Genomic DNA, 25,048 nt, shown 5'->3' with positions numbered 1-25,048 from the left:
AAATAATCCTGGTTAATGTCTTCTGTAAAAGCTTAAGACAATTATTGAAATCAGTAAAGTTTCAAAGGTTTTAGAGTCTCTTTCTTTTCTACTATTTCATGAATTTGTACTCTACTATTTTCTTCCATCTACATACAGTGGTTTCGTGTTCTCTTCCTTTTCCAGTGTCTTAAGGAGAAGGTACGATTACTGATCTGAGATATTCTTTCTGAATAGAGCCATCGATGGTGCTAAAGTTCCCTCTAGCTCTGCTTTACCTGTAACCCAGACATTCTGATATGTTCTATCTTCACTCTCGTTCACCTCCAAGTATTTTCCAACCTCCCTTTTGACCTATTGGTTATTTCAGCGTGGGCCGTTTACTTTCCACATTGCTTTGAGTTTCCCACTTTTTAAATGGTTTGGATTTCTACTTTCATTCCACTGTAGTCAGAGAATTACCTCTGTATTACCTCTATCCTTTAAAATTTATTGAGTTTTTTTTATGGCCTAGCATATGATCTATTCTGGAGAATGTTCCTTGTGCACGTGAGAAGAATTTGTGTTCTGCTGTTGCTGGGTAAAGTATCGTATGGGTATCTGTTGGGTGTAGTTGGTTTACACTGTTGTTCAAGTTTTCTGTTTCCTGTTGATATTCTGCTTCCCTGGTCTAACCATTATAGAATATGGGGTGCTGAAGTTCCAAGAGTTACTGGTGAATTGTCCATTTCCCCCTTTATTTCTGTCGGTTTTTGCTTCAGGTATCTTGGTGCTTTGTTATGAAGTGCATCTATATTCATTATGGTTAAATCTTCATAGTGAATTGGCCCTTTTTTAAAATTATAAAACACTCTGACAAGCTTTACTGTATCAATAAAGTAATGTGAAAGCGGCCAGTCAGTATATGATTCCAGTCATATGAAATGTGACAACAGGCAGAGCGAAAGAGACAGAAAGTAGATTAGTTGCTGGAGGTGGCGCAGGGGTGTGAGCGGTTGATGGCTAAAGGGTATGCTGTCTCTTTTTCAAGTGATAAAGATGTTCTAAAAGTGACTGTGATGATGGTCGCACATATCTGTGAATGCACCAGAAGCCATTAAATTGTATACTTTATTTTTTTATTTTTTTATTTTTTAAAAATTTTTTTCAACGTTTATTTATTTTTGGGACAGAGAGAGACAGAGCATGAACGGGGGAGGGGCAGAGAGAGAGGGAGACACAGAATCGGAAACAGGCTCCAGGCTCTGAGCCGTCAGCCCAGAGCCCGACGCGGGGCTCGAACTCACGGAGCACGAGATCGTGACCTGGCTGAAGTCGGACGCTTAACCGACTGCACCACCCAGGCGCCCCTAAATTGTATACTTTAAATGGATGGATGGGATGGTAGGTGAATTAGATCTCAATAAAGCCGTTTCAGAAAGAAAATATGTCAGTTTGTGAAAAATAAATAATATTTACTTCAGGTCTTCCTTAAGTATTTTGATTTATCAGGTTTAGTTAGAGAAAAGTATACCTGCAGTGAGAAAACCACTCAGGAAATTCTGTAAAGAATTCACTCTTTTTGACCACTGAGCGGGGAAAATACACTCTCAGAGAATCAACCATCAGGGGACTGGCACATGGAAAATCTGAGGAGGAACTGAGTCGGAGGAGGCACTAACTGGAAACAAAGTACACTTATTTAAATAACAAAGCTGAAGAAATCAGGCATTTAGTCACAAAGAGACTACAGTGTATAACAGAGAACAACACACGAAAATTCTAATATTCCTGGAAGACATCTCATTCACAAGTAATCTGTATATCAAAGAAATAATTCAGTAGGCTTTATGTGGCATGAACAAGCAGGAATAAAATGACTTCTTCGGAATCAAAAACAACATCTTCTCATAGATAATACTTCCCAGGCTTTGACCCATCTGATCTTTTACCCTAATCAGTTAGAATCCTATTTGATGACCTAATTGGCTCGACTAATTCCAACCACATTATCCATTTTAACAGGCAATTTTTAATTTAACATTAAAAAATAGTATGAGCTTTAAAGATTCAGGTATTCATAATGACTAAAATGCATGGACGTTGTTTTACTGAGAACTGAAAACACAGGAACTGTAACGTGCATACCTACAAATAGAATCTTTTTTTTTTTTTAATTTTTTTTCAACGTTTTTTTATTTATTTTTGGGACAGAGAGAGAGACAGAGCATGAACGGGGGAGGGGCAGAGAGGGAGGGAGACACAGAATTGGAAACAGGCTCCAGGCTCTGAGCCATCAGCCCAGAGCCTGACGCGGGGCTCGAACTCACCGACCGCGAGATCGTGACCTGGCTGAAGTCGGACGCTTAACCGACTGCGCCACCCGGGCGCCCCTACAAATAGAATTTGTAATAACAGCCAAGGATTTCTGCCAAGGGACATACAGGATAAAAAGAAAGTTGTCCACATTTCTCTTTTATGACCTGGTCGCATCATAGAACTGAGGCTAGTGTTTCCAATTTGCAATGTTACTTTCCTACCAGTTTTATCAGAATGGGCTCCATAGTGAAATTTCACCCTGGTGGAAAGCACAGGACAAAAGGCACATTTTTGCTCTTCTGTCCCCTCCTCCCACCACTCCCCCCAAGAAGCTTTACATGTATTAGTACTTTATGTTGAGATATAATTTGTTTACCATAGAATCCACCCTTTCAAAGGGTATAATTCAGTGGTTTTCTTGAGCATATTCATAAAGTTGTGCAACCATCACCATTATCTGATTTCAGAACATTTTCATTGCCCCATAAAGAAGCTCTGTACCCGTTAGTGGGCACTCCCCACTGCCCTTCTCCCTCTAGCCCCTGGAAATCACTAACTTATGTATCTATGGATTTGCCTATTCTCTCATGTCATACGGCCGGAGTCATACACGACGTGGCCTTTTGTGACTGGCTTCTTTCACATTTTATTTATTCGTTTCTTAATTGGCGGCATTTGGGTCTAACAATCCAATTGGGTAATTCCACTAGGATCATGCGCGTACAAGTTTTTGTGTGACCATGCTTACGTCTCTCTTCGGTATGTACCTAGAAGGAGAACTGTTGTGTTTACCAATTGGAAGAACTGCCAGCTTGTTTTCCAAAGTGGCTGTACCATTCTCTTGCCTCTTCTTAAAGTTCAAATATGACACTCAGAAACAGGTGATCATTTTTGCAAGATGGTTCTCCTTCGAGGATTCCTCAAAAACTCATCACATTCACTTAACGAAATAACTTAGGAGCGACCCATACGCATTCAAATCTTAAAACAGTGCGTTGAGCAGAAGAAGATATACCGTTGTCAAATAAGCACGCGAAACTACGCTCAGCATCGTACATTATCAAGGAAATGCAAATTAAAACAACATTAAGATATCGCCACACGTCATTTACAATGGCCAAAATCTGGAACAAGGACAACGCCAAATGCTGGCAAGGATGTTAACAACGGGAACTCTCATTCATTGATGGTGGGAATGTAAAATGGCACAGCCACTTTGGAAGACAGTTTGTCAGTTTCTTACAAAAGGAACCATACCACATTATGTACCAATCAAGCGTCTGGGTATTTACCCAGAGGATTTGTTCACAGAAAAACCTGCACATGGAGGTCTATGGCTCCTATTCATAATTGCTAAACTTGGAAGCAACCGAGATGTCCTTCAGTAGCTGAATGGATAAATAAACTGTGACACAGCCAGACAATGGAACAGTATTTAGCGCTGAAAAGAAATGAGCTAGCAAGCCATGTACAGACATGAAGGAACCTTGAATGCATCCTGCTAAGTGAAAAAAGCCAATCTAAAAAGGTTATACACTGTACTGATTCCAACTATGTGACATTCTGGAAAAGGAAAACTATGGCGAAAGTAAAATATCAGTGGTTGCCAGAGGCTGGGGCACGAAGGGATGGGTGGGCAAAGCACAGAGGATATTTAGAACAGTGAGAGTACTGTGTATGAAATCATAATGATGGATACACGTCATTTTATGCATTTGTCCAAATACAGAGAATATAAAACACCAAGAAGAGATCATAATATAAATATGGACTTGACGTGATTAAGATATAATCATTACGGTATATCAATGTAAATTCATCAACTGTAACAAATGTACCCTCTGGTGAGAGATGTTGATGGTAGGGGAGGCTATACAGGCCCGAGGGTAGGGGGTGTATGGGAAATTTCTGTACCTTCCTCTCATTTTGCTATTAAAACTGTTCTATAAAATAGACTTAAGACAAAAACAAAAACAAAAAAAACCACGAAAAAGCATAATGAAATGCACACTTGCAATCAGAGAAAAAGTGCAATATTTTGCAGTCTGCACCCTTGCATGCACACGGAAACAAATGAGGCACGTTAAACAGCTGGAGGGGGCAGGGGTGTGTTTCCTAAGGCCACATCATAAGCACTCAAGTTGTAACATTTTGTAACAAGAAGATGAGTTAATATTGGCTTTTCCAACTGCTTTGCGTGGCTGACCACTAAGCGGAACCAGTGATGCTTACACCAGCACAGTGTTCCAAGATCTCACGCGCTGAAGGGAGCACGCTTCAAGCCCTATTTGACTTTGGGCAAGTATCCCACCCTCCTGCCAATGCCCACCTTTCACTCTCCATTCTCTCACTTAAAAAGCTCAGTAAGAACAGTACCCATTTCATAGACTTGTCTGAGGAATAGTTGGAGGTCATGCATATAAAGTGCCTAGCACATAGGAAGCAACCAGTAAGTAGAGTTATTCTTTCTTTTTTTTTTTTTTAATTTTTTTTCAACATTTATTTATTTTTGGGACAGAGACAGAGCATGAACAGGGGAGGGGCAGAGAGAGAGGGAGACACAGAATCGGAAACAGGCTCCAGGCTCTGAGCCATCAGCCCAGAGCCTGACGCGGGGCTCGAACTCACGGACCGCGAGATCGTGACCTGGCTGAAGTCGGACGCTCAACCAACTGCGCCACCCAGGCGCCCCTAGAGTTATTCTTTCTATTCTTTTTTACAAGTCATAAAGGACTTAAAGGAACCATTTAAGGGAGAGTGACTACATAAAAACAATTATCTGGGGTACAGTAACAATTCCAAAGATATAAGCTATTTGTACCCTTAAATGATCTTTTCTAAGTCACTTCTCTGGACCTCAGTTTCCTGACCTCTTAAATGGGCATGTCAGGGCATGCTCCTATGTTAAGGTGGTCTTGAGAATTAAATAACAAAGTATATAGAACATTCCTTATATGTTACATGTGGAATTTTAAAAAATTACTTCTTGAACATCTAATCTGTGAAGGTATTGAGCTAGGTAAGTTGAAATAAACAGTATCAACAACAAAACAAAAATAAAACTTGGGGCCAATCCTTAAAAAAATTATATTATAAAAAATTCAAGATGGCGGGACGCCTGGGTGTCTCAGTCAGTGAAGCATCTTGGTTTCAGCTTAGGTCATGATCTCATGGCTCATGGGTTCAAGCCCTGCTTGAGGTTCCGGGCTGACAGCAAGGGGCCTGCTTGGGATTCTTTCTCTCACCCTCCCCCTATGCCCCTCCCCTGCCTGTGCTCTCTCTCTCTCTCAAAATAAATAAATGAACTTAAAAAAAAAATTAAGATGGTTTCATTATTTAAAACCTCACAGTAAAAAAAAAAAAAACTGTTAACATTTGGCTATTTTTGGTAAAAAATATTTTAAAGGCGCTTCATGTCACATTGCCACACAATAGAACGCATATGGCATTACAAAAAAACTGGAATCATTTTAGAAACTAACATTCAAGCCTTGTTATTCAGCAGTCGCTCAATGAGAGTTTCATGTCCGCCGGGGTTGGGCTAAGGAGACTCAAACGTTAACTTGAACAGTTGGGAAGTTAATTATTGCTCTCTATTTTCAGAAGGTTTATCAAAATTTAACTGAACTTCCTTAAGGCACTGAGCCACCTTGTGACCTCATGGTCTAAGTGGGCAGAGAAATCATAGCACAGAACCAAAGGGAAGACTATGCCTCCCTTCTGCTCCACCCTGGCCTGGCAGCCAAAGGAAACGGACAGGAATCTGTGGGTCCTGCTCCTGGCTTCTGGTGGCAGACCAGCCCCGGTTTGAGGCCCTGCCCGAGCACTCTTATAACTGCCCTTTGTGCCTCAAAGCCTCAGTTCCCTCATCTGAAAAATGAGGATAATAACAGGATAATAACAAAAATGAGGATTATAACAACAATTGTAATAGCAAGAACAGACACTGAAGGGTAACTGTGAGGACAGAAAGAGAGGGTGTCCAAAACATCCTCAGTGCAAAGCACGGCATGCAGGAAAGATCCGTTAAGTATTTAAGGTGATAATAATGATGAGTGATGTCTTTACTAGTCGTTTGCAACAGATCTCCTCTTTAGGAATTCATGTGCCGATACTAAGGTTTCTCAAGGAAAACAGTTCTATTTCAGAAAGACTCTTCTACAGGAAAGAAGGGAGGGGAGGGGAGGGGACCAAAGGGTGAAGGGCCGGTCCCTGCTCCAGTGGGACATCCGGTCCAGTGACAAGCACACGCGCACTGATAGGGGGAAGACAGTCGGAGATGTCACGGGATGGAAACAAAGGCCACAAACGCTTCCATCTCTCCACTGACTCCAAGAGCTGATAACATACCGGGAAGAAAAAGGAGAGGCCAGTGGCATTGCCCAGACTGTCTTTGTTCTCGTCAGATCTAAGATCTGCATTACTCCCGTCTGTTCAAAGGGTTCATGAAGCCTTCAGACAGAGATTCGGCTGGAGAGAAAAAAGTCTATTGGGACCAGAGGACGATGGATAAACAAGACCCGTGGCGGGGGGGGGGGCCCCCGGCGGTAAAACATAAAAAGAAAAACGGCCACAAAACCAATGAATGTTCTAATAATAAAGAACAATGAGTTTCCAGCAACTGGGTATGGAAGGAGCTGGGGGGTGGAGGGAAGACTGTCCTGGATGAATGAAAACTCACCAATGTTTAATTTTTTTAAAGGTCCTCAACTTGCTGGCTTTAAAAGCAAGAGTGAATCCCCAGATACTCACTGGGATATGTCAAACCCATTTCTCTGTACAAACGGTGAGCTTTGGGGAAAACGCAAATGGCGCACACAGTGTCTCGTGATGCTCTGTGCTCAGTGCCGGCAGGGAAATACGTGCAAAGGGCAGTGGTGGAAGACAGTTTGCTAAAACTCCTTTTGGCTGGCCAGAACCTTTGTGAGCTATGTTCCCCTGAGAGTGGTTCAGGGGACATTAGTCCCAGAACATATTTCCAGAACCGAATAATGTAGGTTTGCAAAACATGACATGCAGCATTTCCATCTGGGACTTTCTCCATGCTCCTTAGCATTTTAAGAACACCAAGTCTTGCAGGCAAGAACCCCGTTTACATTTGTTGAACCACATAAGAGGGAAACTTACGGGCTCTTGGTGAGGTTACAGGGCAGGTGAGGGGGACTGACCCAGTCCTGGAAAGATAATGGAAAGAAGGGTATTGAGGAACTTTCCTGTGGGCGGGGGCCGGGGGGGGGGGGGAGGGCGGTGGCAGAGAAGCGGATGCCATTGGAAGAAAACACTTGAGAAGCTTTCTTGCAGAGTTCAAGGGGCTCGGGTGGGTTGTGGGCTGTGGGTGGTGGGAGGCACGTCTGAGGGTCCTCACACTATCTTCCAGCGGGTGGGTACCTCCAGCCAAATGGGGAGACTCGGGGCACTACACCCAAAGGCCCAGCTTCCGCATTCAACAGCTGCCCCTTCCGCATTCAACAGCCTGCACCTCATTCAACAAAAGCAGTAACAAGGGGCTCCTGGCACAGTAACACTGGCTGACGTTTGTTGAGTGGGTTTCTCTGTGTCAGGGGCTCTTCTAAGCACTTCATATCGATTAACTAGATCATTCCTCCAAGCAACCAGATATGGGAGGGACTATTCTATCCGTTTCAAAATGAGGAAACTGAGTCATACTTGAAATCACTTGAGAAAATATTTAAAGAATATCTATTTGACGTAGTATAACATGCTGAACATACCCAGGCCTGCATTTCACTAAGAGACTGTTTGGTTTTACTATTAATATCCTGCAAAATACTCTTCTGGAAATGTTGGTTTTGACTCATTCCATTCTCTCCGCAGTAAGGGGAGCCTGGCCTTTCTGGCGGTGGGGTGCCAGCCGCCCACAGCCACCCTGTGCTATCTGCAGCCTCCTTTGGATGGCCACCTCCCAGGCCCCTTTGTGACACAGCTTGGGACCTTCTAGGCCAGCACTTCCCAGAAGAAATAAAATGTGAGCCACACATGGAAGTTAAAATTTTCTAGTAGCACATTTTAAAAACACCAAAAGGAACAGATGAAATTAATTTTGATATTTTCTATTTAACCCCATATATCTAGAATATTATCATTTCAACATGTGGCACTAGGCCACATTTCAAAGGCTCAGGAGTCACATGGGGCTGCTGGCTGCCATTATAGGCCGGTCCTTTCAAGGTGCTCGCAGAGTGAATACCGGATCCGACATGCTGTGCCAGGGAAGTTTGGGCTTGGGACTCAGAAGGACCTGCGTTTAAATCCCAGTTTCTCCACATTCAAGCTGTGTGACTTTAGGCAAGTCATTTAAGGTCTTTGTGCCTCCATCTTGTCATCTGTGAAATGGGGATAAGAAGAGTTCCTCCCTAACGGGGCAGTGGGGAGGATTCAATGACTTCATACACACAGAGGAACGACACAGGGCCAGGCTGTGTAAAAGCTCTGAGGGCCTTGGTTCTGGGGTGCCTCGTGACTAAAGATGAGCAGCCCCGAAGGCTGCAGAAAAGAGGTGGCCCCAGGGCTTGCTGCTATCTGACCTTTCACTGCAGCGGCAGTGGCTCTCCAGCTGAATGTGGTGCCTGTGGGGGGTCGAGGTATCCCTCCCCTGTCAGAGATTAAAGAGCAGTTGGCCCTGCAACTCTTTAAAAAGGCTTCTAGGCAACTCCTCGGGGGCATATCTCCCACATTCCTTTGATACACATCTCCCAGTTTACACACGACTAGGGACTAGCTTCCACACCACAGCCTGGACTACATATCCTTTCTCGTCCTCATGTCCATGTCTCAGCCACCACGGAAATGAGTGGTCACAGGGACACAGTCTAATCTGATTACAAGTAGAACCACCTGGAACCCTCCGCAGTCACAAGCCACCCTCCTGCAGCACCCTGGCCCGGCTCAGATGTTCTGTTGCTTTAAAATCAGCTGTTGCTTCAATCCCCTACATGAATTAAGAGCCTGCTATCTCTCCCTATAGCCTTGAGATAGCTTCCTAAAGGATCTCAGTAGTTTATTCCTCATTATCCTTACGCATCAAATAAATCCAGTGATATTCCCAAATCTCATTTGAGGTGCACTTTGGAACACCGTCTTTCCAAGCGCGGCTTCCACCAACGGCCTTCCCTTGACCTGCAGCTTGGAAAGTACACAGGACGCAGAAGTAAGAGGCCTGTGCTCAGGGCCCGGTTTTTCATTTGCCCTACTTCCAAGATTACGAATCCCTTCAAAATGCTGAGCCTTGATCCTCTCTGATCCAGAAAAAGAAGGAATGGAAAAGAAGTTATCTCTAAAGTTCTTTCCAGTATTAAAAAATTGTGAGTTCTTATCTTTTATAAGATAAAAGCAAATAATGCTGAAAAATGAACTCCTAGGATTCAACACAGGCTAAACCCACCAGAGTGTCCTCTCCTGGTCAACTGACACTTGGAAAGAGGGTGTCAAAGAGACAGCCAAACAGGGGGCAGAGTGGGAGGGTGGAAGGAGTCAGAGTAAATCCAGAGCAGAGAGACACCCACAGAAAAGAAGTGGGTGGCAGCTTATGTTCAAGGGAAGTGCAGTGTGTGTGTGTGTGTGTGTGTGTGTGTGTGTGTGTGCGCGCGCGTGCGCGCGTCTCCATTATTCACTGCACATTTTCTATTTGGCACCTGCTAAAACAGATAATAGTTGCTGAAAACCATTTCCATTCTTTCTAATCTAACTTGTTAGAGTGGAAAGGCATCAAATGTGAGAATTAGGAAATTGGCTTACAAGAAAAAAAAAAAAAACCAGCACATCATCAGGAAACTTTGGAAAAGGCTTAAACTGTCCCTGGAGCAACTTGGGACTAATGGAGTCCTCTCATTCCACACACCACAGGCCAACTGCTATCTTCAACCTCCTGCTCTGATTCTAATGTCCCGCGAGAGATGAAGAGTAATAAATCAGCAAGCATTGTACCAACATTTACCCCTTGCTTTTGCTCCTTCTCAGAGCCCACCACCTGCAGGTACACAAAGCATCGTATCTTGCATTTCCTTATGCTCCTTTTTGGGGTATTCAGAATGCTTCATATTTATTGATTCGCAACTGTACAGAATGCCCATGCAGAAGTCTGGCCCCACAGGAGCCGACTTTGGCTACTCACAAATGGCTACAGTAACGATTCTGTAATGATCTGAGTATCAAAGAGAGCCTAACTTTGGCAGATACAAAGTTAGACCGTTTAAATCTCAACTGCATGATAAAATAGCCCTTCATTGAACAAGGGGGTTTATTCCCTCATACGAAGAGAACTAACAGATTCTACAGCATCTTACTTCAAAAAGACGGCCCATTCAGGTCAGATGAAGAGTCTGAGCTCCGCCCCGATGAACCCCAAATACTTCTTCCCTCTGTTAGTGTGCACGCCTGACCAATTTCCCTCTGGCCCTGACCAAAGCCTTCTGACGTTTCTTACATCTCTTCTTGAGAAGGAGGCGTGCATCTAAACTTGTTTCAGGGGCTTACCAGGAAGATAAACACATTGGCCAGGTATTCTACAACCCTTTTTTCCTCGACCGACAATGGGTTTCTGAAGCAAAGTGATAGGAACAACCAGGAATGATGACAGGTGACAAGGAAATCAATCTGGGGCTCAAAGTAAAGCAGGGAGCCCTCATGCTATCTCTGGTTCCAGAAGCTTACCAAAAGTGCCAAGACAGGAGGCAGGAAAGCAGGTCATACATCACGGGGTCCTGATTTCAGGCCCAAACCTAACATGCCACTTGACAATTCCCAATTGCAAACTGACTCTCACAGGCTTCCAACACAGGTGAGTACGATCCTTGAATGGCAGACAAGGGAGTCTTAGTAAATACTGTAAATCGAGGATCTTTCTATTGGTAGGTTTAAAAAAAGAAGAAGAAAGAGGGTTATCAAGGTACTCCAGATAAAGGGGCAAAAATCAACCCAACCAAGCTGCCTTTTGTGCTCAATGAAATTACTCTGATAAGTGGCTCATTCCTGGTAGCTTTGTTCTTGGTACCTGCTCTGGGTTTAGGGCTGACCCAGGTCTTTCAAATGGCTGCAAATGCAGACCGACCTTAGGACGACAAAGAGGAATCAGTGAATAAAAGAACTGGAAAGGGGGGAAAAGACCGCGGGGAGCAAATCTAACCTACAAGGAAAATAGTAATTTAATAAGGATGACACTGGCAACGAAGTGAAAAGTTATTTAAGAGACAGAACAACCAACCGCGACAGGGGGAGCTGATTCAGATCACAGCCTAAACGAGTGGACCTGAAGGAGGCATTGCAGGGACAATTAGGAACATTTTATAAACAGGCACTGTTCAGGTTATATGGAGTGATTATTGTTGATTTTGCTCAGCATGGTATATTTACATTACAGTTATGGAAGAAAGTATCCTCGTTTTTCAGAGATGTCCATGGGAGTATTCAGATAGGAAATGCCATGGTACCTGGGTTTCCTTTAAAATAGTCCAGCAGAGAGAAAAAATAAAAAGCACACACGGAAAAAATCTTTGCTATCATTACGGGTAGATGGGTTCGTTTACAATTGCCTCCACTGTTTATGTGTGCTTATACGTTTCTTAATAACGTGCTTTTTAGAAGACACCAGGGAGGGTCGAGGGCTGGGGGGCATATGGGTGGCTCAGTCAGTCAAGCGTCTGACTTTGGCTCAGGTCATGATCTCGCGGTTCGTGAGTTCAAGCCCCGCATCAGGCTCTGTGCTGACAGCTCAGAGCCTGGAGCCTGCTTCGGATTCTGTGTCTCCCTCTCTCTCTGACCCTCCCTCCCCTTTCTCTAAAATAAATAAATAAATAAATAAATAAATAAATAAATAATAAAAAAGACATGATGGAAAAATTTCAAATGAAAAAAAAAAAACACTGCCTGTATTAGAAGTTTCTTTTTTATTATCCTTTCATTTTGTTGTATAGCACTATTAACACTGATGTTTTTTTTTTTAATTTTTTTTTTAATGTTTATTTATTTTTTTTGAGACAGAGAGAGACAGAGCATGAATGGGGAAGGGTCAGAGAGAGGGAGACACAGAATCTGAAACAGGCTCCAGGCTCTGAGCTGTCAGTACAGTGCCTGACGTGGGGCTCGAACTCACGGACCGCGAGATCATGACCTGAGCCGAAGTCGGCCGCTTAACCGACTGAGCCACCCAGGCGCCCCAACACTGATGTTTTTAAAAAGCTGCCACAAAGAAGATAAAGCTGAGGGAAGAGGCTCAAGAATTCAGATATTTAAAACAGTAATTTTCTAGTAATTTGCAAAGAGAGAGGCCATCGCTTATCGCCTAATGCATCTGACTGTGTATTAGATATAGTCATTGGAGAATATATCAAAGAGAAAAAAAGGTATATAGACTGACGAGGAACAAAAAGGTGTAAGTGACAGGAAATTAAGCCAAAACAATAAATCCCAAATGGTGGAAACTATCTTTAGAGATTCAAACAGCCCTGTGTTTGAGAGCTGTTTCCCTTACACGGTGCGCACAAGTTCATTGACCGCTTGGAGTTCAGCTTTCTTATTTGTAAAAGGGAATAACTGAGGCATTTTCCTTGCAGGGAGCTGTTGTTGCAGGACTAACTGAAAGAACCCACGGTGTGCCCAGCACAAGGCTCCTTGACTGTTGCCCATTCTTACATTCACAGGCCGAACAGCCCAAAGAAAGGATGTGAAGATACAGAGAGTGTGTGGGAAGACGAAGGCAGGCCGGCTTCTCACAGAAGTAACTAATTAGCCAACAACCACTGACCTGCTTGAGCCCGGGCAGGAGCGTGAGGTCAGCCAACGCTTCTGTTGCATCCTGGAACCCTCAAGCTGTCCCAGAATTGTTTACCTAAAGCCCCCCTCGGAGGTCTGCCCTTAGCTCTGTCTCTCACTCCATTTGGGCCCAACTCTCAGGGCAGCTAATCTAATCAGCTAATCTATGCTAAATTATTAATGGGATCCCAGAGGTTAATGAGTAACAAGGATACTCTCCAACAGAGGCAAGCTGCAGACCAAGGCCTCAGCGAGTCATTAGAGTCTCGGTGGGAATTCCGGGCATCAGGCAGCCCTCCTCCAATCCTATCAAATTATAGGCAAGCATGTTAAAAATCCTGCCAGCAAAAGTAATCCATATCCGAATGCAAACGAATCAACAAAGGACAGAGCAAAAAACCCTCCAAGTACACCAGGACAAAATGGTTGTTAGGCATTGGTGTGTTTTCAAGTTTTGTGTCCTTGGGCGAGCCCACTGGATGCACTTCTCTGTGTCCCCATCGTGCCAGGTGCACCATGGAGGTCGAGATAAGGATTAAATTACACAATCCATGTAAAGCACTTGGAACAGTGCCTGCCACACAACACATGCTCAACAAATGTCAGCCGTTGTTGACATCATTTGGACTTATATATTCAATGGAGTTAGGCCCACAGTGCAGCACACTGGAATTAGATCTGGGTTCAAATGTCAGGCCCACTTCCCACTAGCTGTGTGACTTTGCACAAGCGGTTCGGCCTCTCTGAGCTGTAATTTTCTCAAATGTAAAATAAAGATAATAACACCTACCCTATAGGGTTGATGAACAGATTTCAAGCGCTAACATATGGAATGTGGGTAGCACACATAAAGCCCTAACAAAGGATGTCTTGAATCATCATCTTGTATTTTCCAGCGTTTTTGACTGCACCCTTGGGAGTCAAACCAACAGGTGACCAGACGTTCTAGGGGACAGAGTCTCCAGTGCCTCATGGAGACTAAGCCATGGTAATCCCTGGGTATGTCCAACAGGCACAAGGCAGTTTAGCTGGGTTGAGATGGAGCCTCAGCTTTGATTGGTCCCGATGTCCCAAGGAAGTCGACACAAGGCAGGATTTTCATCTGTCTGGCTACTAAGCCTGTCTCATTCAAAAAAAAAAAAAAATGCATGGGATCATGGCTTGGCTGTTGATATCTGGTGACAAATGCCACGGCGGGGCTACAAAATGATTACATGCCAGTATCCTCATTTCTCTTTTAACTGTATCTTCTGATTATAAAATGACTATAGAATTATGTCAGAAATATAGGCATTTACAATAAAAAGACAAATGTTGCCTATGTTCCTGTCAACCACAAACAATCCCTTTTTAATATTTCGGTGAGCCACCTGGGTGGCTCAGTCAGTTAAGCATCCCACTTCGGCTCAGGTCCTGATCTCATGGTGAGTTCGAGCCCCGCGTTGGGCTCTGTGCTGACAGCTCAGAGCCTGGAGCCTGCTTCGGATTCTGTGTCTCCCTCTCTCTCTCTGTCTCTTCCCCACTCACACACTGTCTCTCTCTCTCTCTCTCTCTCAAAGATACGTAAACATCAAAAAAAAATTTCTGTGCGTACTGCTTCAGATTTTTCTCAATACACACATATACCACCACACTGTTGCCGTTTTAAAAAAATGAGATCATACCATACCTACTAACTTATCATCTGCTTGTTCACTATATGTATATACATATATATATACATATATACATATATATACATACATATATATACATATACATATATACGTACATATATATACATATATAAACATACATATACATACATATATATACCTATACACATACATATGTGTGTGTGTGTGTGTGTATTTGTTAACATAAATCTGTATGCTTATTTTTGATGGCTGCATAGGAATCCATGAAATGTATACCTCATAAATATTTGATCTATCCTCCGACTGGGAGGCACTTAGGGTTTTCCATCCTGCTGCTATAATAAACAACACCATACTAAGTATTCTCCCACAAACATCCATACACAATTGTCCAATTGTTTCCTTAGAAGTGGCATCGATGGGTCAACGAGTATATAATTCTTAAATGCCTTAAATAAAACAAAACAAAAGCAGGCTTGCCGAGATGGGAGGGCGAGAGAGGTATTCTAATAACGGAAAAACACTGTCGTTTAGGCCCAGGCAAACAAAACGGCCTTGTGTCGGCCTTCTCCCCCGCCTTTCTCTCCCTCTCATCTACCAGGAAGCACGTCTGTCTCACTGATAAGAGCAACTAAATCCTCTTGTGCAAAATTCAGAGTCAAACACAGAGTGTCCGTGAGACAGAACTTGGGGTTTCATCTGGAAGAGCCACATGAAGGATCAGCAGGAAGCGGCTTGTAAAAGGCAATAAGCTCCTGAATGGCTCCCCTGAGCTTGCCACTTGGTCCCCCTGGTGTGTGGGGGCACACAGGCCGTCAGCTGGATGAACCCTACTGAGGACCCGCTGCGTAGGGGACCGTGAAGTGACAAGGGCATGCCACAGGAAGGAGAAGATGCCCACAGCCCATTCGGAAGCCTGAGCAACTTACAAACAGGAGGACAATCACAGATAAATGCAGACACACTCAACTGGCCCAAACGTATACACACAGACATAACCAATGATGCCAAAACAGAGACATTCTCGCAAGGGCAGCCACCGGGCCGAGAGGAACTTGCAAGAGATGAGTTTTTACAATGCTGCATTAGGTACAGAAAAAAAAAAAGAAGCTGAGAGAAAGGGCTCTCGGCCCCACCACTTGCTGGCAGGGTGACCTTGGGCAAGTCCCATAAGCCCTTTATGACCTGGTTACCAAGAAGCTCTAAGCTTAATCACGGGAACCCGATTAGCTCTGGGTTTTGGTAGTTTGAGTTTTCCTTTCCTTGCTGTGTTGTTTCAATTTCTATTTTCATGATTCTTCTTTCTAGCCCACCATTCAGTGATTGCCTACCATCTGCTAAACACTGTCCTGGGAGCTTTCATTATTTCATACTCATTTAGTCCTAACTACACCCTTGAAAGGTATGTATTATTCTTACTTTATGCTCTAAATATGCTGGAGGTCACACGGCTGACTGGAATAAAGATGGTTCCTGGTTTTATCCTCATGGCACAGAGGGGTTAGTAAATTCGTTAAGGCTGAATGCACACATGAATGAATAAATTAAGTTGTTGACTCCCATCTGAACCCATGAAATTTTCACTACATAAGACTCCCTTCTGCACGTGTCTTTTCAACATAATTTATCTCAGAATCTGTTCCTTGAAAATCAGATATACATCAAGAATCAGAAATGAACAGGACTCACAATCCATCTGTAGGGAGCAGTGTGACAGTCACAGTGCCTGGCCCTGGGCAGACTCCCAGCAGCCAGCAACTAAACGGTTAACGCCCAGCTCAGCAGGGGACTTCCAGGAGCCTCCTCCAAGGCTAGGGCTATCTTAAATTCTGAGGGGCTGGTGTTGAATGTATAGAGTATCACTCCTAGAAATAAGTAACTTAACATCCCAGGACTACAGTTTACTCATCTGTACAGAATATTCGTTTGTTGGCCTAGAGCTAACAATTTAAATTTTCCTCCAGAAAAATCTTCTGTCATCCCAAGAGAAGAACTAGAAAGCAGTGATGAAGAACACCAAGGGTGCCTGGGGGGCTCAGTTGGTTGAGCATCCAACTTCAGCTCAGGTCATGAGCTCAAGGTTCATGAGTTTGAGCCCCATGTCGGGCTCTCTGCTGTCACAGAGCCTGCTTCAGATCCTGTCTCTGTCTTTCTCTCTGCCCCTCCCTGGCTTGCAGGCACCTCTCCCCCACCGGCCTGAGCGCTCTCTCTCCCCTTCTCAAAAATAAACACTAAAGTGGGTCACCATGAAAACAAAACAGAACAAAAGAACCCCAAGTCCAAAAGCAAGTGGCAAGCAATGGATAGTGGTTATTGCCTTAAATCCCACGTTAGCACGAACTCTCACGTTTATCTGAACTTCTGGGTCCCGTAGAGCACTCGGTAAATCCCAGGTTTCTTGCTCCTTCTCACCAGCCTGAGACAGAGGTTGGTTTTATTGTTGTTGCTGTTGTTTTAAAGAATCTGCGTTTGTTTGAGGTTCCCAGGATACTTCTAAAGTGTACTCTGGGCTACCAACCACTGCTCTGGGGAGAAATCCCTACAGGTGAATGGATTGATACTGGTAGAGGATATTTTCTGCTCCGACCAGAGAGGCTTCTCCCACCCCCCCACCTACTTTCACTCCCTGTGCACAGGCTACCTGGTTTTGAAGGTCTCCAAGACCTGCCACTCTGTTCCTCTAATGGCTGCTGGTGAATTGTGCCATATTCCAAAGTTCTCTCCAACTGTTCTGAGCCTCATGCATCTGTATTCAAACAAGGGTTGCAGAAGCAGCTGGAAGAGAGAAACCAGAATGGCAGCAACCCGTCCAGCAGCAACATTTGGAAGAGCCGATCAAACTGCTGGGCTCCTGATTCATCAGGAGTGAAGGAAAGGCAGCCATATTGGTCCCTGGCAAGGACAAACCAGAAGGAACACTAAGTTGGCACCAGTGATTTGGATGGTGGCACACAGAGGCCGCCAAACCAATAATGACTAGAACGCAAATAACTCCTGTGAAAACTTGAGGCATCTTCTCTTGTCCTCCATCTGCACCTTTCGAGAGTCCCCTGTTCTGTTTTCAACAGGACTTGACAGTGACTCGTCCTCTAACCCAGGAAACCAAATGCCCGTTGACTCAGGTAACTAACTTTTAAAAAACAAACTCTGAGGGTTTTCTGAACGAGAGCGTCAAGTAAAACTTCTCTCTCTTTCTGTCACAGCCAACACGCGCACGCGCGCGCACACACACACACACACACACACACGTGCACAGACAAAATGGGTCACGGGATAAGACAGACATGGGCTGTCATGATGAAGTAGCTGTGAGACCTGACCCAAGTTGCCTCGTCTCTGCTTCTCTGCCAGGTACAATGGGAGTAAGAATGGCACCCGCCTCATAGGGTTGTGGTAAGGATTCAGGGAAGTCGTGAAGGGAAAGGGCTTTGCACAATGCCAGTGCAGAATAGGACCTTCATAGCCAGAAGGTTTTTGTTTGTTGGTTTTGTTTTGTTTTAAATCTTGGTTTGCTGCCACTTTAGGGCAGAAGAATGTCACCAGGTGCCATTGTTCAATAAACTGATCAATGAACATACCAGTTGGGTATCTTTCGAACATATATTAGTAAGATAAAAGGGGAGGAATCACATCTTTCCTCTCTATCACACGCTATATATAGGTTTGTACACATATGTAAGATGAACACTTGCTAATCTGATATGGGAAGTCAAGAAGCAAAGGACACTGTTCTTACGAGCGGGGTCCAAACAACGGGACAACGTCTCGCCGCTAAAGTTAATGGCAGCCAGGAAGGGCGCAAGTTACTGGCACTGTTGCTTCTGAGCACACCGCTCCTTCCACCGGCTCTCCCTCGCCCTGGCTCTCCAGTGAGTCTAACTGACACGATATTTCACTTATATTCCATTTAGCCCTGGCAGTGGGAACACGGTGCGACATGAGCTACCACACCACACAACTTATGACTTGACTACTCCAGGTCGTAAGGAGCCAATGTTATCTTTCGCTGAAAGATTGCACTTTAGAAATCACAATTCCAGGACGCAATAGGATACCACCGTGTCACAGCAGAAGAACCTGATACAGATACAGGATGAGATAAGGACTCACTTGGGAAGCATTTTGGGAACCCCCTGCCGGCTTTGAGCTCTATTTCGGAGATGCCAGAAAGACCCTGGGAAGTTCTATGATTTGGAGAAGCAACTTTTAAAAAATAAAGAAGAGGAAGAAGGATAAAGTTTTAGAAACAGAAAGTCGGAGGAACAACAACAACAAAAAGAGTATTTTAACAAACATCCTAAAACAGGATCAAACTGAAGGACGATCTTTTTTGTTTAATTTTTTTTTAACGTTTATTTATTTTTGAGACAGAGACAGAGCATGAATGGGGGAGGGGCAGAGAGAGAGGGGAGACACAGAATCTGAAACAGGCTCCAGGCTCTGAGCTGTCAGCACAGAGCCCGACGCGGGGCTCAAACTCACGGACCGTGAGGTCGTGACCTGAGCCGAAGTCGGACGCTTAACCGACTGAGCCACCCAGGCACCCCTGAAGGACGATCTTTAGTGATAAGCTGAGAAAGTGACCAGGCTTCAAAGACGGTGAAGAGTTGCCTCATGGCTAGAGACTGAGCAACACACACAGCATAAGTTTTTCAAGGTGCCCAGAATGACACATGTGTGACAATGGCCAGGCACATTAGCGCAAAGCCTCAAGGAAACTGTCCAGCATGGGCAGGAGTCTAGGGGTGGGCATATACGCATTCGACGCAAACCCAGATATGCCATCTACACTTCCATTTGCTTATTTCCCAAAGTCACAGAGCAACGGCGAAAACCGAAGTTGATGGGAAAAATTCCTATAAACACACAGAGGTTTTTCGGAGTTCCACTTGTGAGACTTTTTCACTTTTTCATAACCCTACATGGTTAAAAAAAACAAACAAACAAAACCAAATCCCTCATGAACAGAAAACACCAGAACACCCGGGAAACACGAGCGATGGCTGATTGAGGATATGGCCGCAAGAGCCTGAAGACGTTACTAACGCTTGACCCTAAAAATCAGCAACTTCAACGAGAGGCAGCTTTGCCCACAGAGAGCTTGAAGCTAGTTGAGCCTGTACCCGAACTTGGTGAGTTCCCAGCTGTGCTACCTTGGACAACTTACTAAACCTCTTTTCAGCTTCCACAGCTGTGCCATGGGGCTATACGTACCTCGCTTGAAGACTGAATCCAAGACAACGTACGTGGTAGCACTTTGCAGCCTGTCAAAGAGCTACGTGTTTGTAGTGTGGCCACTAACCCATCTCGCAGAGCTGGGATCTCTGCTTAAGTGAGAAGGAAATACCTGAGGTGTCACACGCCTGCCTTCCTGTTGAGGGCTCTCTGTGCAGGATGCTGTGCCTATAGATAATGTGGGGTTTGTTTTGTTCCTCTTCATCTTCTTGTTCATCAAGGGACAGCAGTGGTTCAATAAAATAATCCCCATCATGGGACCGGAATGTGCCCAGCTGCAAATGAAGAGAGGGGAGAGGTTGATTTAATATAACTCAACCAGTAGGAGGGAAAGAAAAGCAACATTGTCAAGTAGACAAGGTGCCGTTTCACCCAATCCCTTCCCCATGAGGGCTGCTTGAATGGAACTTGCTGCCGACATATTTGGAGAAGCAGTTTATTTTCAATCCGCCAGGCCAGGTCCGTACCTTCTTGATTTGACTCTATTGCAACTGCTATCCAAATCTGTTTCTAAGAAATCCTTCCCTGGTGCTCAAATTCTCATCACACTCACTTTTAAAGGAAAGAGAGCATTCTTCTTTGTGTTAAGATAGCCCGGACACTTAGGGAAAAGTGTGAGCTTCCCAGGGAAAAGCTGACCTGTGGAGGCCTTATCATTAATTCAAATTCAGAGAGCATATACTGATCACAGGCACTCCACGTGGCGCTGCCTGTGACATTGGCACATGAGCGTCTCTGCACCCCCTCCCTGTGCAATAGGGAGTGATGCCTGGAGTCAGGATGCCTTAGGTTCCCAACGCTGCCACTCACCCATCCACCCTGGGCAAGTTCCTTAATCGCTCTGAGTTTCAGCTTCCTTGTTCATCAATTGGTGATAAAAATACATACTGTAAAGCCTGACTGTGCAGAATAAATGGGATAATGCATGGAAAGTGCTTAGCAAAAGGACCCTTTGTAAGGGTCCACCTTAGTGGACCACCTTAGTGGCTTTTTGTGTTGCTGTGTTAGCCTCTAACCGCCAGGACAGAATGTGTGTGGGGCACCTGGGTGGCTCAGTCCCTTGAGCGTCTGACTCTTGGTTTCAGCTCAGGTCATGATCTCTGAGTTCAGGAGTTCGAGCCTTGTGTGGGGCTCTGTGCTAACAGCTCAGAGTCTCGAGCCGGCTTCGGATTCTGTGTCTCCCTCTCTCTCTCTCTCTCCCTGTTCCCCACTCATTCTCTCTCTCTCTCTCTCTCTCTCTCTCAAAAATAAATAAATAAACATTAAAAATATATATAAACAACTCTTGTGTTCTCTGAGCACACAGCAGGAAGCTTACTATAACACGTGAAACCTACCAGAGACAGGTCATAAAAACTAGGAAAGAACTTGGGAGCTCATGTGATCTGACACCTTTGATTAGAAAAGAGGAGATGAAGGCCCAGAGGGAGGAAGTGACTTGTCTAAAGTCCCTCTTCAGTGATACAGAAGCAGCTGAATCGTGCTTCAGGTTGAATCTTAATAGTGTCCAGTGCTGAATCTAGAACTCAGGAATTTGGATTTTAGTCCAGCACCTTTTTGGAAAGAACTTTGAGGGGCGTCTGGGTGGCTCAGTCAGTTAAGTGTCCGACTCTTGATTTTGGCTCAGGTCACAGTCTCACATGATCTTGTGAGATTGAGCCCTGCCCTGGACTTTGCGCTGACAGCACGGAGCCTGCTTGGGATTCTCTCTCTCTCTCTCTCTCTCTCTCTCTCCGTCTCTCTCTGCTCCTCACCCACTTGTACCTTGTCTCTCTTAAAATAAATAAACTTTAGTAAAAAAAAAAATTTTGAAAGTCTTTTTAGGAACAGAGATTCAGTCTCTGGCCCATGGTTAGGAGCATGGGTCAGAAAGATAAGGTGGGAACCCCAACTCTGTCACTTGGTAGGTAGGAGACCTCGGGCAAGCCTCCAACTCTCCAAGCCTCAGTGTCCTTCCTCATCTGTAAAATTGGTTGTTTTCAGAACTGGGCTGTTATGAGGATCTGGATGGGATGAGATGATGCATACAAAAAGTACTTATTACAGTGAAAGACACATAAGAGTCCAATAAATGTCATCCTTACGAGGTCAAATTAATTTTGTTGTCGATTCAGAGAAGAATGTTTGATCAAAGAGTAGTCCTTTCTTGGTTAAAGTGACCACTTATTCAAACATAGGTACTAAGTACCTACAATATACAAGGCTCCAACAGGGGAGAGAAAGGCACTGATGTTGTCCCTGCTGCAAAGGAGGAAGGGATAGATCATGTGCACCAAGAACCACAACACAAGAGAGAGCATACTCAGCATCATAAGAGAGGTACAGATAAGTGTGTGTGCAGGTGAAGAGGGAAAGAGAACAGTGGCTGAAGGACAAGGTTTCCCAGGGAAGAACCTATGTAAGTTACTTTAAAAGAAGGGTAGGATTTGAGCATGTGATGCTGGGGGACATGACCGAGTAAACCCAGAGACCCAAAGGCAATGACATAGGACTGGGGTGGGAGAGAAACTCTGAGAAAATCTGCAAAAGCAGATTGCCCGATACCCAGAATTTGTGGAGGAAAGCCTGAGAGATGAGCCTGGCGGGTAGATGTGCAAGGCATGAGGAGGGATGCCGTAAATGGTCTCAAGTGTCAGATGATGAAATCAGTAGTTGTTCACTAAGCAATGGGGAGCTATGTAGAGTGAGTGAACAGAGGAGTAATGTGATCTTATACCTAGTCACCCTTAATCTGTTAGCGGTGTTTGGCAGGGATTAGAGAGGGAAGACTGGAGGAGGACAGACCACATGGAAATATTTCTGAGACAACAGTCCTAAATGAGCAAGGGGCAGAGAAGAGAAGGAGGTCTAGAATTAGGGTCGGGCCTGTTCAGACCAGCGAGAGACACATCAGAGATGGAATTCAGGAAAACTGATAACGGACTGGTAGGAGGGGTGTGTGTGTGTGTGTGTGTGTGTGTGTGTGTGTGTGTGTGTGTCTTCCGGGTTGAGGGGAGGGGGAGTAGATTGGCGTGGTTCATTCTAAAGAGTGAAAGAATTCCCGGGTGGAAATATTTCCACTAGGAACGCCATGATACTTCCGGTGCAGAAACGGTAATGGGAAGTCTTGGGAGGAAAGATAAATTCGAGAAGGGAGACAGAGGGATGAGGTTTTTGGAGCTAGGTTAATCCCTGAAAGAAACAGCCAATGCACCTATCCTTAAGATGTGTTCTGGACCTTTCCCTCCCCAGAGAGGCAGATTGCAAATTAAATGCAATATACATGGGTTTGTCACGGTCTATACAATCATTCTAAAGTCCCGGCCGGCCCTCAGTTCCCTAAGAGAGTTACCAGTTGCTGTTCTACGTGCGAGATACCACCTAAAATTGGCAACAGAAATTAAGGTCCTGCGCAGCAAAGTATTTATACAACTGCTGGGGCCACTCCGCGGGGTGTGGAGGCGGAGAGGGAGGAGGAGTGAAGGTTGTTTACAAACTTTACGTACATACTCAGCACCATTCGAAAAGTTCTGGAATTGGTGTTTACAACCTTCGGATCTAGGGGTGTTCTGATGACCTGGGTTCCAGTGCCTGGTTTATGCCCACCCCAGCCATAACCTTCGGCAGAATGGAAGGATTCCTGCGCTTTGGCCCTAGGTCTTGGGGCGGCGATGACTCACGGCAGCACCCCCTTACCCCCCCGCGCGTCAAACTGCCGTCTCCGCCCACCCCCAAACAATCTCAACGACGAGCCGAGCCGCAGCTCCTGGCGCTTTGCTGGGGGCTGGAGGGGCTCATCGCTGTGCTCGTATCCCAGCAGGCTAAAACCTTCCCAGTCCTACTCTTCAAGCTTGCCTCGTTCCCCCACCGGACCCTTCCGTTGAGCAGTGGAGACAGATGCGACATCCCAACCGGGGACGCAGGATCCACCAACGACAGCGCTCGGCAGGGGCAGCCAAGTGGCCCGGTAAGTTATCCGTGCTCCCCTTAGAAAAGGTGATGGGGAATGTGGGTCCTCAGGGGAAGAGTAAACGCATCATGGGGGGGAGCAGTGCGCACAACGCCGTGCGCTGGGAGAGCCTGACCCGGGAAAGTTTCTGCGTCACACGCGCGTGTTAGGAACGCACATCGTTTGGGAAAGTCAAGGATCACTTTCGCTGGGGTCAGAACTTTAGAGCATGTCTTCAAATGTGCTGGGGAAGAAAGCGAATGCCTTATCGGACCAACTGGAGAGCAAGTGGGCAGGGGAGGGGAGGTCAAAAGGGGGTCGAGGCACCCTTTGGGAAACCCTGCTAAGTGCGTATTTTGCAGCGCAGGGAGGTGGCCGCCTCGCGCCTTCTCGCTCTCCTTCTGTAGGGGAAACGTGCGGTGTAGGCTCCGTCTCTCGACTCTCTGGAACCCGTATGGGTGGCAGAAAACCCAAAAGAACCTAACTCTCGTCCGGGCAGCCTCTGCGGGCTCTCTCCCACTATTTCTGTTTCTTAGGGGCTACCCCGCCAGCAGGGTGCAGAGTCGGACTGCGCCACACCCCCACTCGGAGTTTTACCCTAATTCAAAGCGTCCGGGGCAGGCTCCGCCCTCTTCCCCGCCTCCGGAGTCCTTGGCCCACCCTTCCGTTCCTGGGACGGACCTGTTCCCTGTCAATCCTGTTCAGCCTCAGGGTTCCTGGCGCGTGAAAAGAGGCCCAGAGAGATCGCAGGGACTCTAGATTACGCACCGCCCTCCACGACACACAGAAGGAACTCCCCATACCCGAGGCTGGGGATCCTCAGCCCACACCCCTGACTCGAGACGCGCCAATAAGGAGTCGGGTCCTGCCTGCGCTCAGCTGCTCCGCTCCTGGGCGGCTGTGTTTGCTACAAGGAAGGGCAGGCAACTCTGGAGTTTGGAAACCGACTTCCAAGCCGCCTGCTAGCGCTGGGCAAGGAGCAGCGGAGCTCGGTTCGGACTCTAGAAAGCTCCAAAACACACGGAACCCCTGGGAGCGGATGCGTGCGCTCCTCTCCAGTGTAAGCGCACGCACTGGGCTAGTCATCCAAACCGCTGGATGCAAACTAGCTTCCAGCGGGCATTTAGAGCCAGACTGGAAACTCGGCGCAGTGAGGGTCTTAGAAGAGAGAGCAATGAAGTCTTCCAGAAACTTGTGAAGAGGC

At 45.5% G+C, this 25,048-nt stretch overlaps 2 protein-coding genes across 15 annotated transcripts in view; one reads left to right on the top strand and one right to left on the bottom strand.

Moving 5' to 3' along the window:
- Nucleotides 1-25,048, bottom strand: part of ADAMTS9 (ADAM metallopeptidase with thrombospondin type 1 motif 9) — a 163,242-nt gene that overhangs the window by 136,556 nt on the left and 1,638 nt on the right. For 3 of the 4 annotated variants that reach the window (XM_040454520.1, XM_040454522.1, XM_040454521.1), the window contains exon 3: nt 20,029-20,191. In XM_040454520.1, the coding sequence (XP_040310454.1) occupies nt 20,029-20,191 (163 nt within the window). Of the gene's footprint in view, nt 1-17,322; nt 17,845-20,028; nt 20,192-25,048 lie in introns of those variants that run through there. The other variant, XM_040454523.1, reaches the window with a different exon arrangement.
- Nucleotides 21,634-25,048, top strand: part of LOC121016759 (uncharacterized) — a 231,994-nt gene continuing 228,579 nt past the window's right edge. For 5 of the 11 annotated variants that reach the window (XM_040454530.1, XM_040454525.1, XM_040454527.1 and 2 more), the window contains exon 1: nt 21,634-23,862. In XM_040454530.1, coding sequence (XP_040310464.1) covers nt 23,793-23,862 — 70 coding nt within the window. In that variant the 5' untranslated portion in view covers nt 21,634-23,792. The remainder of the gene's footprint in view (nt 23,863-25,048) is intronic. The other 6 variants (XR_005784435.1, XR_005784433.1, XR_005784434.1 and 3 more) reach the window with 3 other exon arrangements.

The sequence above is a fragment of the Herpailurus yagouaroundi genome, unplaced genomic scaffold, assembly GCF_014898765.1.
Source record: "Herpailurus yagouaroundi ecotype Mexico unplaced genomic scaffold, PumYag 213, whole genome shotgun sequence".
Taxonomy (NCBI): Eukaryota; Metazoa; Chordata; class Mammalia; order Carnivora; family Felidae; genus Herpailurus; species Herpailurus yagouaroundi.
The sequence above is the reverse complement of the archived record's forward strand: the minus strand, read 5'-3'. Positions and strand labels throughout refer to the sequence as shown.